Source organism: Corvus hawaiiensis, chromosome 6, assembly GCF_020740725.1.
Source record: "Corvus hawaiiensis isolate bCorHaw1 chromosome 6, bCorHaw1.pri.cur, whole genome shotgun sequence".
Lineage (NCBI taxonomy): Eukaryota > Metazoa > Chordata > Aves > Passeriformes > Corvidae > Corvus > Corvus hawaiiensis.
In genome coordinates, this window is record NC_063218.1 from 5,999,964 (window position 1) to 6,021,996 (window position 22,033).

The following is a 22,033-nucleotide window of genomic DNA, read 5'->3' on the forward strand; positions in this document are numbered from 1 at the left end:
AGCTGGGCTAGATAAGTGTGTGTCATGTGGAGAGATCAGCAAGGAAGGAGGTGGGAAAGAATAACAAGGAGATGTAAAAGCCAGCCTGACTGGCGAGGCAGAGGTGATGCCTGTGCTGCAGCTGGAGGAACAGGCAGGCACAGGACAGCCAGACTGAGCTTAACCAGTTGCAGTGAAGATGTGGCATTACAGGGCTGATGTGGGCTGAAGAGCCAAGGCTGCTGGTGGGTTTGCACATCCATGCTGCTCTGGCTCAGACTGCTGCTGCAGACAAGCCAGCTCGGGTGTCTTTCGGTGCCCTCTAATAAAGATAGAGTGAAACAATGAGGTGGTGTTGTTTATATGGACTGGAGATAGCATTCAACACATGGCCTTGGTGCTGCAGTAGTGTTGTGAGAGTGCTGGGAGCAATGGTAAGGCTGCACCTCAAATTCTGGGTTCAGTTTTGGGAGCCTCACTGCAGGAAGGACATTGAGGTGCTGAGTGTGTCCAGGGAATGACAGTGGAGCTGGGTAGGGGTCTGGAGCATAAGATGAGGAGCAACTGGGGGTGCTCAGCCTGGAGGAAAGGAGGCTCAGGGGGAAGCTTCTCGCTCTCTACGACTCCCTGAGAGGAGGGCGCAGCCAGGTGGAGGTCGGGCTCTGCTCCCAGGGAACAAGGGACAGGACAAGAGGAAATGGTCTGAAGTTGCACCAGGGAGAGTTTAGGTTGGATATTAGGAACAATTTCTTCACTGAAAGGATGGTCAAGCTGCCTGGAACAGTCTGCCCAGGGCAGTGGTGGAGTCCCCATCCCTGGAGGTATTTGAAAGACATGTAGATGTGTGGCACTTGGGGACATGGTTTAGTGGTGGGCTTGGCCAGAGTTGGGTTAGTGGTTGATGGTCTCTAAAGGCCTTTTCCAACTCAAATGATTCTATGATTTAATGATCTTTACCTTCTGGAAGGAGCCCAGAAGGAGCTTCATGGCAGAGCCCAGGTTGGCTATGCGAAGCAAGCTGTCCTCATGTGTCACAAGCCATTTGCTTTCCTGCTCATTTCCATTGAGAAATGAGGGAATTTCTGGTTGTTTTTCTTCTGCTGTGTGCATCTCAAGATGTTAATACCAGTAGTCATTTCAAGCTGGCTGACTGCCAGAAAGTGGAGCATGACAATGCTTATCCTCTTAAACTTAGAGACGATTTAAAGGTAGCTTGTAGATAATTAACATCAGACCTGGGAAGGGGCTTGTGGGAAAGAAAGGCATGTACTACCATTAAAGGCCTGACTGGTCTCAGTTGAATTCTATGCCTGTTTTCCAATCTGCTTGTTCCTGCTACTCAGAGAAAAACTGAAACAACAAATACTGAAAGTCCTGAAACAATTGCTAAAAGAAATTTTTGAACTAGACTGCAACAATTTCGGGGTTTATTTTTGTGCCAAATCTCTCTGTGTCCTTCCTCTCACAGTCAAGTGAACACATGTGAAAGCCCTACTCACTGTTGAGCACACAGCTTAAGCGAGTGCCTCCCTATCTGCAGGCTTTTGCAAAAGCCAGAACAAAGCCAAAAAAGAAACCTCAGAGACTAACAGCTGTGCTTAATGAACTGAACTTTATCAAACAGGTTGCTTTTCTGCTCAGCAGAAATTTTATTTACACTTCATCCTAATCAGTTCCTCTACTGCCCAGAGACCTCTGCAGAGGTCTCTGTGCAGGTTCTCTGCATAGAATCATTTCCTAATCAGAGGAAAGCTGGAACGTGAGGGCCCAAAAAGCAGCTGCCATGCAAGTGTATGGCAGGAAATCCCATCCTGGAAAACAGCCCACACTCTCCAGAAATAATGTTGGGATATCCTCGAGACAATGTTGTGGTGAAGCTGCATTCTGATTATGTATGTTGTGTTATGGAGCAGCTTTTCCCAGAGGTCTGAGATGTTTACTAGGGAGTCAGTGATTTTTTGCAGATTCCTCTCGTGCCACTGAGCTCAGAGAGTACTGATGAAGGGCTATCATTCCCTGCTGATTCAGGCTAAGGGTAATTCAGGGAAACCCAATGGGAGTTGCTTAGTGATGAGAACATACTTACTGACGTGCCCAATCCACATATGAACAGGAATTGATTTCACAACTGGGGTCAAAACTTCTGGGAGGAGTGCAGGGCAAGGAGGTACTAACAGATCTTCCTAGTATTGACTTGATTTTCCCTGAAAAAAATCAGCCTTTCCCCCCACACACAGTCTCATGTTTACTTAATCTGTTTTTGTTTGAGAGATAATTGTTTTACTAAGACTTTTCTAAGCCTGGCCAAGGATGTGATTAATGCTGTTCATGTTTGTTGTGGTTGCCTGTGTGTAGGATCGCCTGTTCTTTGTGATGGAGTTTGTCAACGGCGGGGACTTGATGTTCCACATCCAGAAGTCGCGGCGCTTCGACGAAGATCGGGCCCGGTTCTACGCTGCAGAAATTATTTCAGCCCTCATGTTTCTCCATGAAAGAGGCATCATTTACCGGTGAGCCCTGCATTCATTGCTTCCCTTTTTCTGAACCCCACAGCTGAGATGAGAGCTGGAGTTCTCTGCTTGAATAAAGAAGTGTCGCTTGCTGCCCGCCAGGAACAAATTGTCAGCTGGGATAACAGTACCTCCACATTCCTTCTGCACATTGGCCAAGGTGCACCACTTTCCAGGAGGGAGTGAGATTTCTGGGCAGGCATTAAATTAAACCTTCCCAGATTTTCTGGGAGGTGAATGTAAGGATCTGTTGCTTTTGCCACAGTGTGCCATGTTATTTCAAGACTAATGCATACTGGTCACACCAAGGCCTCTGCTTCCCTGTTTAAACCCTATCTATTTCACATACCTATTCAGTGCCACTCATCTCAGGCACTAAAAGTCTTTTCATTCCTGCCATGGTCCTACAGCAGGAGTTTTTCCTTCCTGTCCATGTCTGGCATCTTTGTGTTTGGAACAGGACGGGAGCATCGTTGCCTCCGTGCGTCAGCCTCCGCTCCAAGTCTCAAGGCTGTTCTCAGGAAGCTGCTTCCCATACATAGTTCTCCTTTGTTATTTGTCATTTTTCTGTACTCACGGGGTCAGTTTGGTTGTATTTTTTCCTTTTTGTGCTGCTGAACTGCTCCCCTGTCAGCTCAAGCATAAAGGCATAGAGCAGCCAGCATGGATCAGAGCCAGGCTGCTGTGCAGAACCATCCCTGGCCAGCATGACCATTTGACCAGCATCCTCCCTTATGCCCCAGGGGCACAGCAAGGCCTCTTCTGGGATGGAGGACGACAGCTGGAGCAGAGAGGTGTCATCACTGCCACAGTCTGGTTGTACAGAAAGATTTCTTTCTGCCATACTTCACAGAACACCTCTGGCATCCTTGTGCCCAAAGCACTGGGGAGGAGGAGCAGACAGTTGTTCTCTTTGGAATGCTGTTACCTGGAATCCAGCAGCAAAGCACGCATTTTTGAGCATGATCTGCTGTAGCCCTGCTCAGTCCCACTTGCAGCATGCCAGTACTGCAAAGAATAATGTCAATTCTCTTTTGCTGCTTGGTTACAGTTGTACTGCTGGGATCCAGAGCTGGGTGCAGGATGAGACCAGTCCCAATCCCGTCCAGCTCTGTTAGTGCCATTTCTGTGGGTTGGGTCACACACTGTCTAGATTTGGGACTTTACATAGTTTAACCCAGGCAGTAGGGCATCCTCCCATGATAGATAAACCCAGGTTTGAACTCACTAAAACCAGAACAGCTGAGGGCTGAAGTGGCCAAAGGGCTGGGGGCTGTGCGAGGGGCACTTTCCTATCTGATGGTGAGATGGTAGGATCAGTCAAGCAAAGGCAGCTTCTCTGTCTCTTCCTACCTTGATCTCCAGTAAGAAACAGGTGGTCAGGTGAGGACACAGAATAGTAAAATATTTTTAAGTATGAACTCATGTGATATATATGGCACAGTGAAATAGAGGAGTGTCATTTTGATATTCTCCATGTCCTGAGAGCATGAAGATGACTAATGATATACCCTATGTATCAAGCTCCTAAAGCACAGTGATTGTCTGTATGGAATAGCAAATCTCCTTACTCTACAGCTGGATTTCAGTCTAATTCTTCCCTTGTGAATAATGCCAGCCGCTGAGGAAAGACCCTGCCAGATAATTACGCAAATGACATTACCCTTAAAATAGTGACATCCAGTAGTTATTGTCAATCATTCAGCAGCAAAACTGGGTCTGTGCATAATGTAATGCCATGTGCTTACAGCTTGTCCTGTCTGCCCCAGCCTGCTGCCTGTCACAGGGCAGGAGTAACTGATCCCTCTGGGTTTTGGCACTCTTCGAGTGCTGCTGTATTTCATGATAGAAACTGGAGAAGTAATTGAAAAGCTCCTTGAACAACTGCACAGGCTTTGATCTTGTTAAGAAACTGGTTAAGCTGTGGAGTCAGCTTCAGCTGCATGGGGCAGATCTGCAGGGGGGTGACTTGGTTTCTTGTAATTAGTTGGGGTTCTGGAAGATGTAAGAGGAGAGAGCTGTTGGCTGGGGCTGTACTGAGCTGAGGTTGCTTCTGTGAGGTCACAAACACCAGGCTCTGGGAGAGTGTGCAGGATGGAATCACTGCACTTGTGTAAGAGAGTTCGGATCAGATCTTAGGATCACAATGTGAGTGCTTGCTTAGGAAGCCGGGAGCAGGGGGCAGAGACACCAGAAATAGCCTGACCAGAAAGGGTTTTGCCACAAGCTCTTCAAGGTGTCTCTTCTTTCTGGATTTCAAGGGTGAGTGGAGGAAAAGAGCTCCTAGAATACTCTGCGTCATTTGTTTTTCTTCTGGGCTTGACTTAATAATGCTGTGTTTTTCCTTGCTCCCTTCAAGATTAAACAGTTCAGGAAAGAATCTGCATTTACCAGTGCAGTGAGTGTTCTCCTGGTAAGTCAAGTTGCATTTGCCACAAGCACTGCCAAAAGCTGAGTTTTCTCTTCTTTGAAATGCCAGAGAGATTTGAGAGACAGCACTGAAAGTTCATCAAGAAGTAGCTGAAACTTGTCATTGTGGCCTGGGAGGATGGTGCTGGTGGCTGCTAAAATCAGGTGTTCACTGATTCCTTTTTCAGCCACACACAAGCAATTTGAAATAGCTATAGTGCAGTATTTTTGCAATTGCTACTGTAAATCCCTGAGAATGGGGTTCCTGAGGCAGATGATTCATTTTGGTTATAGGTGACTTTTAATGTTAAAACTGGGGTTACAGCTGGATTGGTGCCCTCATGGGATGGTTTTCATGATTCAGCTGGAATTTTCAGTGAGTTTACGCCTCATTTTGAGGAAACTCCTTTTTTGTTACTAAACTGTGGCCAGAATAGGAGTCCCATAAACATACATTGTATGTATTTGGGGCTCTTTAAAAGAGAGATTTCAGTTTCAAAAACCTTTATTTTTTTTTCTCTTCATTTGCAGCACTACAAAGGAGAGATAAATTGCTGGCCTTATCAAGGAAAGGTCTCTGTCTTGCCCTGAGCTGAGGTTTAGCTGTCAACTTAGCAGCACCTATTTATAGTTGCTTCCTGAAAAAAAAACCCCAGCAAGTACAGTGGGGTTCCTTATCCCATCATACAGGGGAATGCATCCAGACATGAAAACAATCTCTTTACATGTCACATCACAGTGTATTGTGCACCCCTGACCACAGAGGAGTAGGACAAGGACATACTTGGGATCAGCTTATGCTGGTTGTTGCCAGGAAAACATTAGGTAATAATCGTGGTTATTGTAAATAAAATCTTTGCTCACAGGGTGATATTTGTGCACTGCTGCTTTCACCAGGATTATTTCTAAAGGAAATGACTGTGCTGGGTTCTGTTGCAGATAGGTAGGTTGGTTTGTCATTTTTTCTAATGGCTGTATGTGCTGTTTTTCTTGAGGCAGCTTTTGCAGACTTTCACTTTACAGTTCAGCAGTTCCCAGGGTAGGGGAAGCATATTTTGGCTTCTGTGCATGCCAGAAACAAAACAAAGCAGTGTATCTGAGCAGAATTAGGCTGCACAGTGGCTTACTCAGTGCAAGGGAGCTGGTCCACTCACAGCCTGCTAAAATGCAGAGGGATAGTGGATGATTATAAGGGTTTATTTCAAAAGCAGGGCATTTTCTTCTGTGTAGCACTACTGTAAAAATGGCTGGTCTGCCCTGCTGCCCTCAAATTCAAACCTTGTTGTAGGCTGATGTACAGCTTTGGGAGTGGATGGATCCACATGCCAAGGTCACCTACTTGTGTATTGAGGGCAAAGGCGAATATTTCCTTAAATTTGGTTGTTGTGGAGTTGGATTTTTTTGGAGGAGGGGGCTTTGAGGTTTACAGTAAGATTACAGTAAGACCTTTCTAAAGGCAGCATAAAGCAGTCAGCCCAGCCTAGTGGTATGGCCTTAACTTTAAAGACAAACTTTTCTCTCTCTCTGCAAATGTGTCTTGCTAGTAGGATGCCTGGGCTGAGAGGCTCACTCTTGAGAACACACCTCCACTACCTGCAGAGGTGATACAGCATGCAGGACACTGATGCACAGTGTCAGCTGTGCACCCTGTACTTTAGTGGTTTTGCCAGCCTGAGGTGTGGAGTTGGACAACAAAGACACCTCCATGCCCCAACTCACTGTTTGGCATGGAGGCAGATACATCCTTAAGGCTACCCATGGTGTAACCAGGACCCAGAGGAGCTGAAAGGCTGGGGAGAAGGACTGGTTACTGGGTGTCTGAAGAACCTTGTTTTTATCCTGAGGGCTTGTGCTGATCAGCTCATTCCAGTGCCTTTGTGACTGTATTGATGTTTCTAATGCAGCTGACCCATCTGGAGATGTTGGGGGCCTGCTGGTGCCTTATCACACCTCTGGATGTGGGATGGTGTGCAAAGAATCCCTGTGCTCTGGTGTGTAGGTCCTGTGACTCAGTGGTGTTTAATAGGATGCATGGTCCCTTTGGAAGGCAAAAGATAATTCCACACCCAGATAAAGAACATGGTCTGGCCCTGGGGCTGAACTCCAGCTCTTGGGAAAAATAAGAAGAGCATGTTAACAGGCAGTGTTTACTCCTCTGTGTGTTACCTGAGAGAGCGTCTCCTTTGTGTGTGGGGTACTCCTTATGACAGGGGAAAACTTCATCCTCTGGGATCTGGACAGATTGCTGGATACTGTCCAGGTCTCTGAAATCATCACCTTTCCTTAGTGGAGGAGACCCATGAGGTCTGCACAGCTGTGTGTCTCATGGCTGTTGGCTTTTATAGGGAATGGCCTCTTTGGAACAGGTTAATTCCCTGCCAATTCAGACAATGAGCCTGTGACACTTGAAGGAAGCTTTACATAAAGCTTTTATGGAGACCAGTTTTGCTGGAAAGACTCCTGCTAACTGAAACAACACTAAGGTTTCTTTCAGCAAAATCAATTAAAAATTATGTGCTGAAAACAGAAGCTGAATGCCTTTCCTAATTACATACAGCCACTGTTAACAGAGCAACTTTTATTAGTGTGCTGTTTGCTTTTTCCATGGGTCAAGACAGTGTAGACACGGGATTCCTCATGTTCACTCTGTTGTTTTTAGTTGTTTTTTTTTTCCTGGCAACTGGTGATTTTGTTTATTCTCATCTCATGCCCTTTTTCACATCTTGAGCCAGATCTTGTTTCCCCTGAAGTCAAGGGGCTTTCCTCAGGGAGGTAAATGAGCAGTTGAACTGGATCTGTGACTGATAGCAGCAGTGCTCTGCAGGGCAAACTGGCTGGGTGGGGGACTATCCAGGGATTACTGATGGTTTGCTTAGGTGCTGTGCATAGCTTTGTTTTCTTGGCAAATAAAGATAAGCCTTTGGTTCAATGAGGTGTTTTTAAGCTTTTCTGAAAGAGAAAGACCTTATAGCAGCCTGGACACCTGATAGCAGCCTTCTAATATCTAAGAGGGGTCTACAAGAAGGCTGGAGAGATACTCTTTGCAAGCGTACACAGTGATAAGATGTGGGGGAATGGCCTTAAGCTGAAGAAGGGTAGGTTTAGATTGGATATTAGGAAGAAATTCTTTACTGTGAGGGTGCTGAGGCCCTGGCACAGGTTGCCCAGAAGCTGGGGATGCCCTATTCCTGGAAGTGTTCAAGGCCAGGTTGGACAGGGAGGGTGTCCTGCCTGTGGCAGTGGGGGTTGGAATGAGATTATCTTTAAGGTCCCTTCCAACCCAACTGTTTTATTGTTCAGTGAAAGTTTTTGCTTGAATGTGCTACAGTCGATGCCTCTATAGGTAATCTTTGCTGATTTGATGTATTTTATGCCTCTCTTCCCCATGGATTTGGCTTTGTGGGCAGAGTTGTTTGCATCTGAGGAAAGGGTGGGAAACAACTCAGCTAGTGCCAAAATGGGTGTGAGTCTCCATAACCTCAGCTGTGGGATCTGCTTGCTGTCACTTCAAGAACTCTGTTTGGGAGAGTTCCGAGGCTCAGTGCTGTGTGGGATTGGGGCCCTGAAGACCAGAGAGGATATATGTAAGCAGAGCAAAATGAAGGATATGCTGTGTTCTGAGAGCAGCAGAAGGGATGAAATATAAGCTGATTATCTGGTGAATGAGTGAAGCAAATCAGCTAAAAGCTGCAAACTGGCACAGAACAGCATACCAGCAGTCCCATCCCTACAACAACTGCTTAGTGCAGAAGAGGAATTTTCATGCTGGAGTCTCTGGAAATGCTTCATTCAGCTTTAGAAAACATGAAGGGATGGCTCTGAGGGTCAGGAGTGTGGTGATGTCTGTGGCTATCTTATCTGCTAGTCAACAGCTCATGTAGACTGATTTTCCCTTCTAGACAGTGCATCTTCGACATAGTTTTCCACTCAGATGTGGTTGTTGCATGCTTCTGAGATGGGCTCTTTGACAGCCTCTGGCATGCAGTGCTTAAAGGGTTGTTTCTCTGCACTTGATCAAATGGAAAGTGCAGAGAGAGAAAAACCCCAGCCTCTCACGTTTCCGTGTCATGTTTAATCAGTCAGAGTGCAGGACAGTTTAGTCCTGATTTACAGTTATGCTTACGAAGAGCAGTCCTGTTTTGAGATCCACATATCAGATCTCTGTGCCCCATTGACTCCACTGTATATCGTCTGTGAACTTTGGTGGAACTTTCCACATGACTAAGGACTACTGAATAGCCTACAGAAGTTGTTGGCTCTGCCAGTGTCTACTTTTCCTTTATGGTTATTTAAAGGGATTGATTTGAAACCTGCAAACCCTGCACATAATGAGTTTGTATAAATCATTAAAAAAACCAGCTCCAAGGGGCCTCAAGAGTTTGTGTAGTTCATCCACCTGCCCCAAGGCTGGAGAACCTCTACCTGAACACAAGTCTCTCCTACTTTCCCTCTTTTTTGGTGTAGCTGCTATATTTGCATATAAAAACTTGTGAACTCTTAAAGGCACAGACTCATTTAGTGAATGCTTACAATGAGAGCTCAGTGTTGTTTGAGAATTCTGGTGCTGGTGGAATAAAAATAAGTAGTACTGCTCATCTGTGGAGGGGATAAGTGATTAGATGTGAGTTGTGTTCTGGCATTCCTTTTGTGACTAATACTTCCCCATGGAGGCATTTCACAATTAAAGAGCATGCAGATACAATTAAGAAATGGCTACGTGTAACAATTACAGACAAGTTCGTAAAGAAAGGAGACTTAGAAACCAGAATTAGGCTCAATCTTTAAGTCCCAGAGCACCTGGGAATATTTAGATTAGAATTTTTGAAACTAAGAAACTTTTCTACAAAAATACTGGTTTTTCTGTCTTTCCTGCTCTCTTCATTGTATTTTAAAGGCATAAAGGTCATCAGAAGGAGAAAACATAAAAACTGAAATATATTTTATGTTACTTAAAATTTATTTTTAAAAACCGCCCCTAAATATTACTGCTATGTTTTTAGCCAGAAGTGCTCATCTGACTTTTAACATGTTCCCTGATGCCAAGGGCATTCAGGTCTATGATTTCACGAATTTTGAAAACATTTGCTCTGAGATCTCTAAAATTGCCCAGCATTAATCCAGTAATTTTATTGATCTTTTTACCCATCTCAAAATGAGGAAGCTTTCAGTGTCACTCTCAGAGAACATGAGCCCTTCGTTGGCATTAGGGAGGCTGATATATATAGCTGGGGAAAAGGTCTCTCTGTCAACCTTAATAAATGTTTTCTACAACTTTTTGGAAGAAGGATTATGCTGACAAAATGCTGTTGCATCTGCTCCTCTGACTTGCTGAAATGGAAGATTTCTTGCATCACAATGTGTTGCAGTGAGTGAAGTTGCTGTATTTGTAAGGGACACAGTGAGACGCTCAGTGTTGAAATATTTGGCCTGCAGTGACAGCTGTAGTTATCCAGGGAGACTTTGGCTTACTCTTTTAGCAAGTTTTCTTTACTCTGTAGCAAGATTGGCACCTGCTATTTCCTTGGTCAGTAATCCCAGTGTTTAGATCTTGTTCTTTATGCCAGGGACCAGGTGGGTTACTCTGCTTTTATGCAGGCAGAGGAATTTTGTAAAGCCACCCAGCAACTTTTGGTATCAGTGGTGCACCACTGTCACACCTTGTCTGTGGATTCCTGTTCAGAGCTGTCTGTGATGATACAGATATAAGCTAAAAATAACAACACAGTGGAAAATTTCAACTATTACAGGGTAGTGCTGCAGTAATAACTGTTTTACAATTCAGAATTTCTGTGAGAGAGAATTCCCTCTTCTGCTAGTGGTAGCCTGGGCAGGATGGTGGGCACAGCTTTGTTTCTGCCCTCTGCATGCCAGCTGAACTGGTGCTGGGGCTTGTCCTTAGCTGCTGGTGCAGGCCAGGATGCAGTTTGTGGGGCCTATTCCCATGGAGCAAGGGAAAAGCATTGCTCATCATTTGGCCTCTGAGTCACAGCACCTTTGCTGTTAATAGGATGGAGAACCTCTCCTTTTATGAGGCTGTGCCTAAGGGCACAATTTAATCTTGGAATTGTATTACCTGGTTATTGTTCCACTGAAGCAGTGGCAGTATTCCAGCTGACAACAATGGAAAGGGGAGCAAGCCTTCAAGTCTCAACCGTGTACAAATGTGATATATTCAAAACCACAGAGATCCTCCGCGCTCTGAGCTGATTTTTTCTGAATCAATTAAAGTTTCACAAGCACGATTTATTATTAACATCCAGAGCCGCTTTCACAAATCTCTCGGCAGCGTGGTAGGGGAGTGCTCATGAATCAAGAAAATTACTTCCAAGTAGGAGAGGTTATTTACTAGCTAAATCCCTGATCCAGGCATACTGCCATGGCTAAGTCTACCCAATAGGATGTGTGTCTCCACATCTGAAGTGTTTCTGATCTGAAGCATTTTTGTCATGGTGCCTGGCCGGAGTGGGTCATGCCACCTTTGGTGGTTGTGCTGGAAAAGGAAGGGGGGTGGAGGAGGGGTTAAATTGGGAAAAGCAGGGTTAGCTGCACAAGGTAGCAGGGGGAAATTAAGCCATGTGCAAACCCGTGTGGTAGCAGGGGCAGTAGGAGGTGTTCCCTTCAGACTCTCCAAGGACATTCCGCTCAGCCAGCATGGGCTGTTGAAGCGAGGCTGCAGCGTGTCTCAGTGTCCAGACTCCGTGGCACTTGGGCTAAGAGTCTGAGCTGCTGTGTGACATTTAGCAAGCAGGCTTTGGGTTTTCTCCTCCCTTCTCTGGATCTTGTTACATTCCTTTTGGCATTTACCTGGGCATGAAAATGTAGCAGGGTCCCATGTCCTTGTTGACTCATGTCTAAAAGCTGAATTAGTGTGCTTTGTATTTCTGTTTGTCAGTATCTCTCAACCATAAGTTGAGGAATTGTATACTTACCTGTGCTTTGGGGATTTTGACACAATCTTACCAACTTAATGTAATCTTTGACATTTCCTGCACCTTCTCTTTTTTTTTTTTTTTCTTTTACTTGATAACTATTCTTCCTAGCTGGAGCTCCCCATTCCAGTATTATTCATATCATTTCTCATATATTTTGAGCAGTAGCTTGAAACTTTGTGCCCAAACAGCAGCTTTACAGCCAGAATTCCTACCTTCAGACTCTGTTGAGCACAGAGGGAGAAAAAACCTTGGCAGCTGACTCCTGCTTCTTGCTGCTCTGCCCAGCTGAGATAAGTGAGAAAGCCAAGGAGAAGCTGTAACTCCTGCCAGCTGGCCAAGCTCCCAAAGTAATAGTCCACCCACTGGGAAGGTCAGAAGGCAGCACTGCCTGGCCACTCCACCCTTGCAGCAGCACAGAGTGTGGAGACAGAGCTGGTCCTGCCATTCTTGCTCCTGCTGGGGTCTCTTTGGGGCCAGGGCCAACCCCCATGGCAGGGTGACAGCTCTCGTTGTCCTTTGTGCTGCTTGAGATGCAGCAAGCCAGGGAAGACTGAGGCAGTCAGCTCATGCCTCACACTACAGAGGTAATTTTGAAGTTGGGGTGGCTGATGGATGGCAGGTGATCTGCTGGTGGTAGGTTTGAGATAGGACTGGTGTAACTCCTTCTTGAATTCATGTTTTTCTCCCCTATCCTTACACAAAGAGAAAATGCCCAAATAAGCCTTTGTGGCACCATATCTGTTAAATAAATAGCTTTTATCAGTGACTGAGCCACTTGAAACATAGTTCCCTGTCTGCTTTCAAAAAAGGCAGTACTAAACTGTGCTGCTTCTTGGAACTCATGAGCTTTTGGAAATGAGCCAGAGCAAAGGGAGAGCAGCTTTCAAACCCCTAAAGCCACAAGTCATCTGTGGCTTGAGTGGGCTGAAGTTGGATTCATGAGTGGAAAGTCTCTATGTCACAGATCCCCCTACACTCTTTTGATCTTGTGAAATTGCCCTACTCACTCAAATTGGTGACTGCCCTGACAGGGATAGCCCCGGGGGAAAGACAGCTATTTGGTGTGATAAAATGAATGGGAAACTATCTTGCAGCCTGCCCTATTTACTGCCCGTCATCATCTCCACTCAGAGCTGCCTTGGAGTCCTTCAGGACTGACATTTTTCCCAGGCCACAGGACAGTCAGCAGAAGTTCCTACCAGAGCTGTTGGATGCTGCTTCCCAGCATCAGCCAGTGGCATCTCTGGATCCCTGCTGGCCAGGAAGCAAGGCAGCAAATGCCAAATATTGCCAGTAAGCTGACATTGGAATGGGGACACGTGGAAGAGAGGGGATAGTCTTTGGAGGCCTGGCTATTGCCTCTGCATGAGTTACATGTGGTATGGAGTATTGGCTATCTCACGTTCTGTTACGTCCAGGACAGGTTAATTGAAGTCACTGTTTGACTGCCTGAGAGCCTTCCCTACTTTCTCTTCACTTTCTTACAACCAGGTTCATGCTGAAATTCTCCATCTCTTCTCCAGGGAAGCTCCTAATATTTCCAGGTCTTTGCTCTGCCTGTGTCTTCCTTGGGACCTTGCTGTGCTTTGAGGTAGTTCAGGTTGTTCTCCTGTTCCCTGGGGGACGCAGTTAAAAGACAGCTGTCCTTCAGTAGAGTTGGGTTGTAGAAATAAGCACATCATTGCCATAAGATCCCTATTTCTCTGAAGCCCACAGTGAGTATGTAAGGGTGTGTGGAGCCTCTGGATGTAGCACAGGCACTGCTTGCTCCCAGGCTTTCTTTGGGCTGTGCTGGCACAGCCATGCACAGCACTGGCCAAGTCAGTGTCTGTCCCAGCGCTGTTATGCAAGGAGGAATTTCAACATTAATTACCTGTCTTGGCTTTGGGTTTCATTCTGTCTCTCCAAACACCAGAATGAGTCTCAGAAGGTTCCATGTGGCTTCTGCAAACAAAACAAACTTTATTTTACAGGCTCTGGGCTCTGCTGCTTTCTGCCAGGAGCATCTGCTCTTCTGGGACGTTTTCCCTTTGTTTCCCTGCCGCTGAGGAGGGACAGCAGGTTTTCTGGAGATGCTGCTGAGCATAGCTAACATGCTCAAGTATTTGAGCTGCAGGGAGGCTGGCACTTCAGTCAGGCCGATTAAAAGGGAAAAATTAACATTTCCTTTTCTCTCAGCCACCTTCCTCCCTTCTGAAGGGCTGGGGGAGGGAGGGATGCCACCAGGGCTGTAGAGGCTGGCTGGGACAGAAGTGTGTGCTGGGCCAGAGGTATCTGTGTGGATCATGTTCTCCCTAATGGCTTTCCTCCCCCCCATCTGAAGTCATTAATGCTTGTTAAGCCAGGATGGAAACAAACCCAAACAACAACAGTCTACAAAATAATTCCGTCACTCCAGACTGGTTCTTTTTATTTCTCCAGTGAAGCAATTAGTCTCCTGTGATCCCATTTTTAGCCAGACTGGAAACAACCAGCCGGACAATAGTGAATTCCTCTCCTGGCAGAGCAGTCATTGGATCTGCTCCCTGATGGGAAAGGTGAGGTGAGTTCCCTTGCCTGTCTCTAGGGGAAGAATCTCCCTGCAGAAATTCCTGTGGGCCTTGCTGAAAGCCCTATTTTTGTGCAGCCTCTCCCAGTGAGTCACAGCCTCTGGCTCTCTGGCTACTCTGAGAGCTCTCAGTACCATGGGTTTTCTCCCAGCCCACTGCAGGGTTAACCCCTCTGTGGTTTTGCTCTCATGCCTGTACAGCCCATCCCACTCACTGGCTGATGATGCCGACTGTGGGTGCCAGAAAGTCATGAAGTAACTTGTGGTTTATACCAACAACAGGCTGATGTAGGACTCGTGTGGAGGTGGGGTGAGACTTTTCCAGTCTCGCTCATCTGAGTGGTACTTGATCCTAGGAAGGGCTCAGCCCGTGTTAGGGGACAGTGCTGTGGAGCAGCAGAGTGTGACACAAGCAGGGTCTGGCAAAATTCGGGGTGTGTGATAGGGAGGAGAGGGGGCGGCTGAAGTCACTGAGACTGCCACCTGAACAGGCTGTGCAGAGAAGTTGTGGATGCCCCATCCCTGGAAGTGTTCAGGGCCAGGCTGTGTGGGGCTTGGAGCAATCTGCTCTAGGGGAAGGTGTCCCTGCCCATGGCAGGGGGGTTGGAACGAGATAATCTTTAGGGTCCCTCCCAACCCCAGCCATTCCGTGATTTCTCTTCTATGATTCTCTGAAGTCCTGTGTAGCACCACACAGAGCTGTGGGGGCAGCTTGGCCAGAGCCACCCGGGAAATGTCTCAGTTCCTGTAACTGCTTGAGTAACATGAGTAAGGTGAAGTGCTGTCCTCTGCCCAGGGCAGAGCCTGCAGCTGTGCCACACACAGAGCCTTTCTCTTGCGTTTGAGGATTTTTTAGGGTGTGGGGAAGCACTGGGTTCCCCCTCCATCACTGCAGCTCCCTGCAGGGCACCGCCTGCCAGGCATGCAGCACCTTCACTGCCCTGAAAAATGCGGATGATGGGACAGGGTATGAAAAGGCAAGTACAGCTGGAGAGCACTGTGGCCGTGCTGCTGGAGGAGGAGGCTTAAATCACCAGAAAAAGGGATCTTGCTGTCTAGGTTCTAAAAAGCAGCCCCGATGCCACCTTAGCAGCTGGACAGTGCTAAACCCAGACACTTCCCTTTCAAGATGCAGGAAGGCTCTACGCCCAAATCCATGTTTTACCTCATACACATGAGGTAAAAGCCACAGGGTTTCTAGTCAGATGCCAGGAAAAGCTGCAGCTGCCCATAAAAGGGCAGCTGAGGACAGAGGGGAGCTCTGCTCACTTGGCTGCTGGGATTAAGAGCAGTTCACCACGTGTTTGAGTCATGTGTCACCAACGCCACAGCTCTGACTCCTGTGGTATGAAGGTGCCGTGTGGGCATCGGAGCCGGTGGGCTGTGGAGTGCTTCTCCTTGAGATGGAAAGCCAGAGTGGAGAAACACTTGGCAAAGAAGTCTGCCAGGCAGGCTCATCTGGGGATGCACAGGAAAAGTGTTTCTGCCTGATCCCTGCAGCTTGGATCAGCTCTGGGGCAGAGCCTGCTGCATCCGAGCATCACCCTGGGTGTTGGCTGCTCCCGCTCCGTACCTGGGCGGAGCCGCCTTGGTTGCTGTGGAGGGATGAGAGGCTGTTGATAAACATTGTCATCTTGTTGGGTGTTCTCTGTTTTGAGTCATTCCAGCCATGCTGATGGTTGCTGGTGGTGCCAGGAGTGCCAGCAAGCGCTTGATGCCCAAGGGTTGAGTTCCAGGTGGTTGTGGAGATGCAGGCATGTGCAAGGGAAACTCAGGGATTCAAAACTTGCAGCACGAAATTAAGAGATTGGCTGGAGAGGAATCAGGATGGGTTTGCGTTTTTATCACTGTGGTGCTTCCCAAGTCACCACAGGGACAATGGGAGGTGGGAAGTGAAAGTAACCCGGTGTTTAAAAGCTGATTCCAAATGCCCTTGGACGTAACCTTCATGAGAAAGTGGCTGCTGTGTTATGGTGTGATTGGTTGCTTTCCTGTTAACAGTGCAGGACAAAGTACACTGCAGCACCCACACCACCACCCCCCACTCAGTGTCCTGTGCTCTCACAGCCATGAGATCATTTCAGGTACTGTGAAATCACTCCTCTTGCAAAACCATGAAGAAGTTTGCAAACCATTTGTGAAGTAAAGTATTGTGGAGTCTGCTTGAGAATGGAGATGGAGGACAGATAAACCACTTGCAAATGATGTCCCCAAAGTGCAGAGAGGACATGGGTCATCTATTGCTCCATGTCTGCAAATCCATCTAGAAAAGTTCCAGGGGTTCATTAGCTTTAATGTGCCTATTGTGGGTGATGCATTTCAGCATGTTGGTATTAAAATAATGCCCTTTTTATTACTTCTTCTCAGGACAGTACAGTCATTCTGCTTTCTCTGAGCCTCCATGGTCTTACATTAGTCCTCAATCAATTATTTATTCATGGGAGAGTATCTGAAAGCTGCAGTCCAGTCTGAGAGCAGCAGCACTTGACTGCGGAGATGAGTTTGAAGTACTTGATGGCTGAACCCACTGGAATGGTCAATAACATTAAGAACTGCTTTCCTGCCACAGAATAAAAATATAGTCTTGTAGATGGAGAGTGCTAAACTTTGATGAGGACATGAGCTAAAAACCAATGCACTTTAGATGTCACCTGGGTATAGCTTTAGTGAGCACAGACAAGGAGTTTTTTGAAAATCATCTTGCCTTCAAGTTGACTAACTTTTGTATTGTGATAGAAAATGTGTATTGTTGTGCAGTTCTGGCCTGTGTTGTAAACATGGGAGGTCTAGGTAAAAAATCTGTAATTCTGAGTTTTGATCTGATGTGGTGTCTCAGCAAGAGGCACCAAGATTTTTGCCTGATGTTTCTTTTCTCCCTAGACTAGAAATAAGTTTCAGTGGGGATTTGTGGTGTCTTCTTCCTGACTCAAAGGGATTTATAAGCAAGACATATAGTTGGAGCCTGTGTAAGCAAGAGGGACCTGACAGCTTCAGATCTTCCACAGCTAGAATAGTAAAATCTGAATATGACAAGGGGCATAATTCCAGAAAGACACACAGTACTCTGGGTATCCTTCTCCATGGTCATATGTTGCAGAGGCCAAAGGGGCTTGCTGGGACTTGACGTATCAAAGTGCTAAAAATTCAAGGGCTAAGCAGTGTAAAGACAGACTTTCCCCATTCATGTCCCGTTCGTATTTTTTCTTGGTGGGGTCAGTGGAGGCAGTGCTTATTTTATTTTGCCATTCATTTGTTTCCTGTATAGCAGGAATGAGGGAGTTGGCAGCTCCTTGTGCCTGGTAGCCATGTCAGGGGACCATCACTTGACCCCTGCTCTGAGTTACTTCTGCTTTGCTTTCAATCAGACAGCCACCTAAGGCACCTAATTTGAGAACTTTGGTAGCTTGGTCAGCTAGTGAGTCAAATTTAGAGGGGCTGAAGTGGCTTGGGAAAGCATCTGTTCCCCTGTGCCCGCTGAAGAGGGAGCCCAGACCAGTGAGACTTGTGGGTTAAGTACTTGATGTGAAGTGGGGACAACACCATCCAGCATTGTTCATGGGCAGTTTGGGGGGGGTCTGCTTGATGCTGTGTGGCATTTGGGGTGACAGGGGATCTAGTCTGTCCCTGCTGGCCTGGCACAAAGGTCAGTGTCACTGGTTCCTGCACACAGGCAGCCTGGGAGGAGTCGGAGTGGGACTGCAGAGAGCTCAGCATGCCCAGCCAGGAATTCCACCTGGCTCTGCCCTGCTTATCCAGGATCCTTTGGCTTCACACAGCTCTGGGTGAATCACCTGTAATGAGTGAATAACAACAGTAATTCACATGAAGCGAGAATCTAAATCTTGGGATAATGACCCATCTGCTAGGCTCCTGCAAAAGCCTCTTCCATTTTATATTTAAGTGATTGGTGTGGCCAAAAGCAGGGAGATCAGAGCAGTCAGAAAAGCACTGTGTTTGCCCAAACACTGGAGTTCCTGTTCCCTGGAGTTTTAGAAAAAAAAGAGCCAATTATATCAGTGATGGTGTCAGTTTGTTTTTTTAAGAAACAGCTCTCAAGACAGCATTTCCTAGGAAATTCATTTAAACTTTGTTCCAAGGGGAACCAGGCAGAACCCCCTCCTGTGCAGCCGTGGAATGGCTGTGTGCTTTGTGCCCACAATGTGTCACTAGCAAGGAGACTGTTCATTTGCTCTGTGCATAAAAATTCAGTGCAGATGGTGAGATTTTAAAAAGCATCCACAGCGGGCCAGCACGGATGCTCCCTCAAAAGTTAGTAGTAGGTTTGGCAGTGGAAATCTACAGGCCAAAGCAAGGTGCTTTTAAAAAAGCCTGTCTAAAAATACAGTACTTCTGCCTTCAGCTTTGTTTATTCCATTGTAGAAAGGAGATTAGCACCTATAGCCTTAGCTTTATTAATCTGGATCTGTAATTCAGAGCCTTAATAAGGTTAAGTAATTTTTTTTTTCTCAGGGCCTAATTCAAAATCGAGTGAACTTTACAGGATTTTTTTTCCCACTGATTTCCCTGGATTCAGAGTCAGGCTCAGCAAACCTTACCTGTGTCAGATGAATGTGGAGAGCAAATTTCCTGGTTCCAGGCAGGAATGTCCTTGCCACAGAGCCCTGCTGGCATTGCCAGTACCAGCACAGGTTGGTTTTCTGCCCAAGCCGGTGCCAGAGGCAGTCTGCACACATCATCCTGATGGACAGGGACACCTTTATTTTCTTTGATATTTCTGGGAGTGAAATACACCTCCTAGGACTGGAGTGTGGGGAGGGTGGATTCCATGTCAGCTGTGGGATGAGCAGGAGAGTTGCTTTGGTGTGGGCTACTGTGTCATTCCCCCAGGGCAGGCTTAGTGGCACACAGCGGTGAAATGGGCACCTGTAACTGTGTGCCAGTGGAAGGAGGAGCCTTTTCAGCAGCATAGGCCAACCCTGATCCTACCAGGACAGCTTGGAGCTGGGACAGGGCCTTCAGCAGCCCTGTGGTGGGCTGTGGGCAGCTGGTGTTGACTAATCCTGGATAACTCTTACTCCATCTTACAGTGTTGAGACCGTGCTGTGCTGTGGGCACAAACCTGATTTAATTTTAATTTCCATATCAGGCTTTGAATCAACATTGATCTATTTTTGTCAAAGTGACACAACAAGCTTGTGCTTTTTAACCTCTCCTAGCTCCATCAGTCACCTGATTCTTGTTCCTGCATTTGGGTCTTGAGTCTGTTGTGTGCCTCCTCTGAAGACTTCAGGCAATGAGATGCACAAAAAGAAGCATTGTGGTTGGGGGTTTTTTTTGGTTTTTTTTTTTCCTTTTTCCCTCTTTTTCTGGCACCGGTAAAATAGGAGCTCTGTTGGGAGCAACTCAGCAAGTAATGTTTCAGGGCCAGCAAATTCCAGTGTTGCTGCCCAGTGGGACTGAGGAGCAGGACCAGGCTGGCAGCTCATCTGGAGGGGGAATGTGTGGTGTGCATACCAAAAGCTGGACACGAAGCCTTTTTCTGTTCACCTCTCCCCTTTCTGCAGTAAATGGGAGGACATTTGCTCTGGGATTCAGGGAAATACCTCAAGTGTAGCTCCTCTTTCCTGATTAGAGTCCCACATAAAAGTGCAGCAAATAATACATAGATTATATATAAGTATCTATAAAAAATGCAAGCACACCAATTTGGATGTGTAAGTACATTATAGGGATTGTGCCATCTTTGGGATTACTCCAGTGTGGCAACCTCCAGCGCGTCTGTGTTTCACCAGTAATGGCTCTGGCTCGTGGCTGCCCCATTTCACAAGAGTGTCTTTTTGCCCTTGTAAAGCTGCCTTTGGACACTGTCATCAGCTCCCTTACAGCTGCTGTGGGTGTAATAAAGAGGAAGCTTGTAGGTGTGCCCGACCCCAGAGGGACTCAGGGCACCCGTGAGGTCCCGCTGGGTCTGTACCACCAACGTGGAGGAAGCTCTGTGATTATCTCTCGTGGTATGCCCTGGGATTTTAGTCTCTGCCTTTATACTTGAGCCTACCACTCTTGTTTTAACTGGAGGATGAATCACGCCTGCTCATCTCAGCAGCAATGAAATCCTGTGAGTAATTGTGTTCAGCTTCCAGAGGAGCCCTTCTGAAGTGCCCAGAGGGAAGGGGAGGTGGGAATGCTGGTGCTTCAAACCACCGGAGAGGTCTTGGATGCTGGGTAATGCCATGTCCTGTGCTGTAAGAGAAGTCAGTGCCTTGGGCACTGCTTTGTCTTCGGAGCAGCAGCCCGGAGTTTACCAGGAGAGGGCCAGTGCCCTGATGTGGGCTGGGGAACTGCTTCCAGGGAGCCCTTGCTGGCAGGAAGGGGTCAGGCAGATGGACAGCCAGCAGTGCTGGGTGCCAGTCTGTGTCTGCCAAAAACCCCATGGTGCTGCCTCAATGCAGGCAGATTGCTTGCATAAACTTGTCCTTGTGCTTGAAGGGCTGCTTTACTTAAAGATTAAAATAATAATAGTAACAGAGCACTTCTGGATACAGTGCTTGCCAGTCTGTTTAGTCTGAAGCCCAAGCAACAGAGCAAGAATGTGTTTTAGAGCTTAATCAGACTTACCCCCGTGAGTGTGCAAGACTGATACCAAGTGCCTTTAGACACCTGAAGAGCACAGGTGCAGGTGTGAGGATCTGTCTTGCACTAATTCACAAACCCCCTGACCTTGCCCTCAGGGCAGTCCTTGGCCGTGTGCTGTGGTGAGAGTTTTCAGAATGTTCTAGTGTTGCGTCTCGAGTCTGGACTCGAGTCTGTATTGCATCAGTCTATAACATCTTGTGTTGCAAGAGAGGTGGAGCCTGCTTTGGAGGCTGAGTGTCCCTAATCCATCACACCTTTATCCTAACCCATGGGTGCAGAGCCTTTCCAAAGGCTCTGTGTACCAGCAGGGTGAGTTGGGTGAAGCAGAGACAAGCCAGGAGGCTCTTGTTGTATTCTGCCACATTCCCCTCCCCAGCTCTCTGTGGAGTCTACAGGATGTGCTCCGGTGGGATGAGGCTGTAAAATCCCCAGGAACGGTGCTGGGCTCCTAGCTGGAGCACTACTCAGATGCTAAGGTGCCTGTAGGATGGAGCTTTCCCAGAAGCCTCCTCTGGCTCCCACAGCCAGCAAGGACAGGCTGCTGTCTTCTGTTAAATGGCCCCGCAGTGAGTGTGGATTTTCAGTAGAGTTTCACTTACTTGTGCCACTTACCCCGAGTCTGAGTTGGATCCTTGAATCATTATATCACATTTCTGCTATTGCTTTGTTTGTGAGAAATGAGAAGGTCAGCCTGGAGCCGTGGTGGCTGTATTTACAGTCCCTAAACACTTAAGTCTGGTCAGCTTTTGAAAACAGCTTCTGGCTGTTAGGCCAGTGCAGAAGGGCACTTGCTATGTTTCATTCCTACTTTCTGGTAGTTATGATACAAATACCTGGAGAGATCTTCCCTTCACTTCTGGCTGTTACGCTGCACTGCAGGTTGCAGTTTGCTGTAGCCAGGCTGTCTGTGTGGCTGACAGTGGTCTGGGTGGGTTTCACCTCAGAGGTTGTTTGGAAACCAAAATAAATGTTTTCTTTACCCAAAGGAATGTTTTTCAAGGAAACAAAGAGTTGAAGTTATGTTTTGCAGACGCTGTGTATTTCGACATGACTTCCGTGCA

At 47.0% G+C, this 22,033-nt stretch overlaps 1 protein-coding gene across 3 annotated transcripts in view; it reads left to right on the plus strand.

Moving 5' to 3' along the window:
* The window catches only part of PRKCH (protein kinase C eta), a 116,131-nt gene that overhangs the window by 68,539 nt on the left and 25,559 nt on the right, over window positions 1-22,033 (plus strand). For all 3 annotated transcript variants that reach the window (XM_048305855.1, XM_048305857.1, XM_048305856.1), the window contains one exon: window positions 2,335-2,489. In XM_048305855.1, the coding sequence (XP_048161812.1) occupies window positions 2,335-2,489 (155 nt within the window). The remainder of the gene's footprint in view (window positions 1-2,334; window positions 2,490-22,033) is intronic.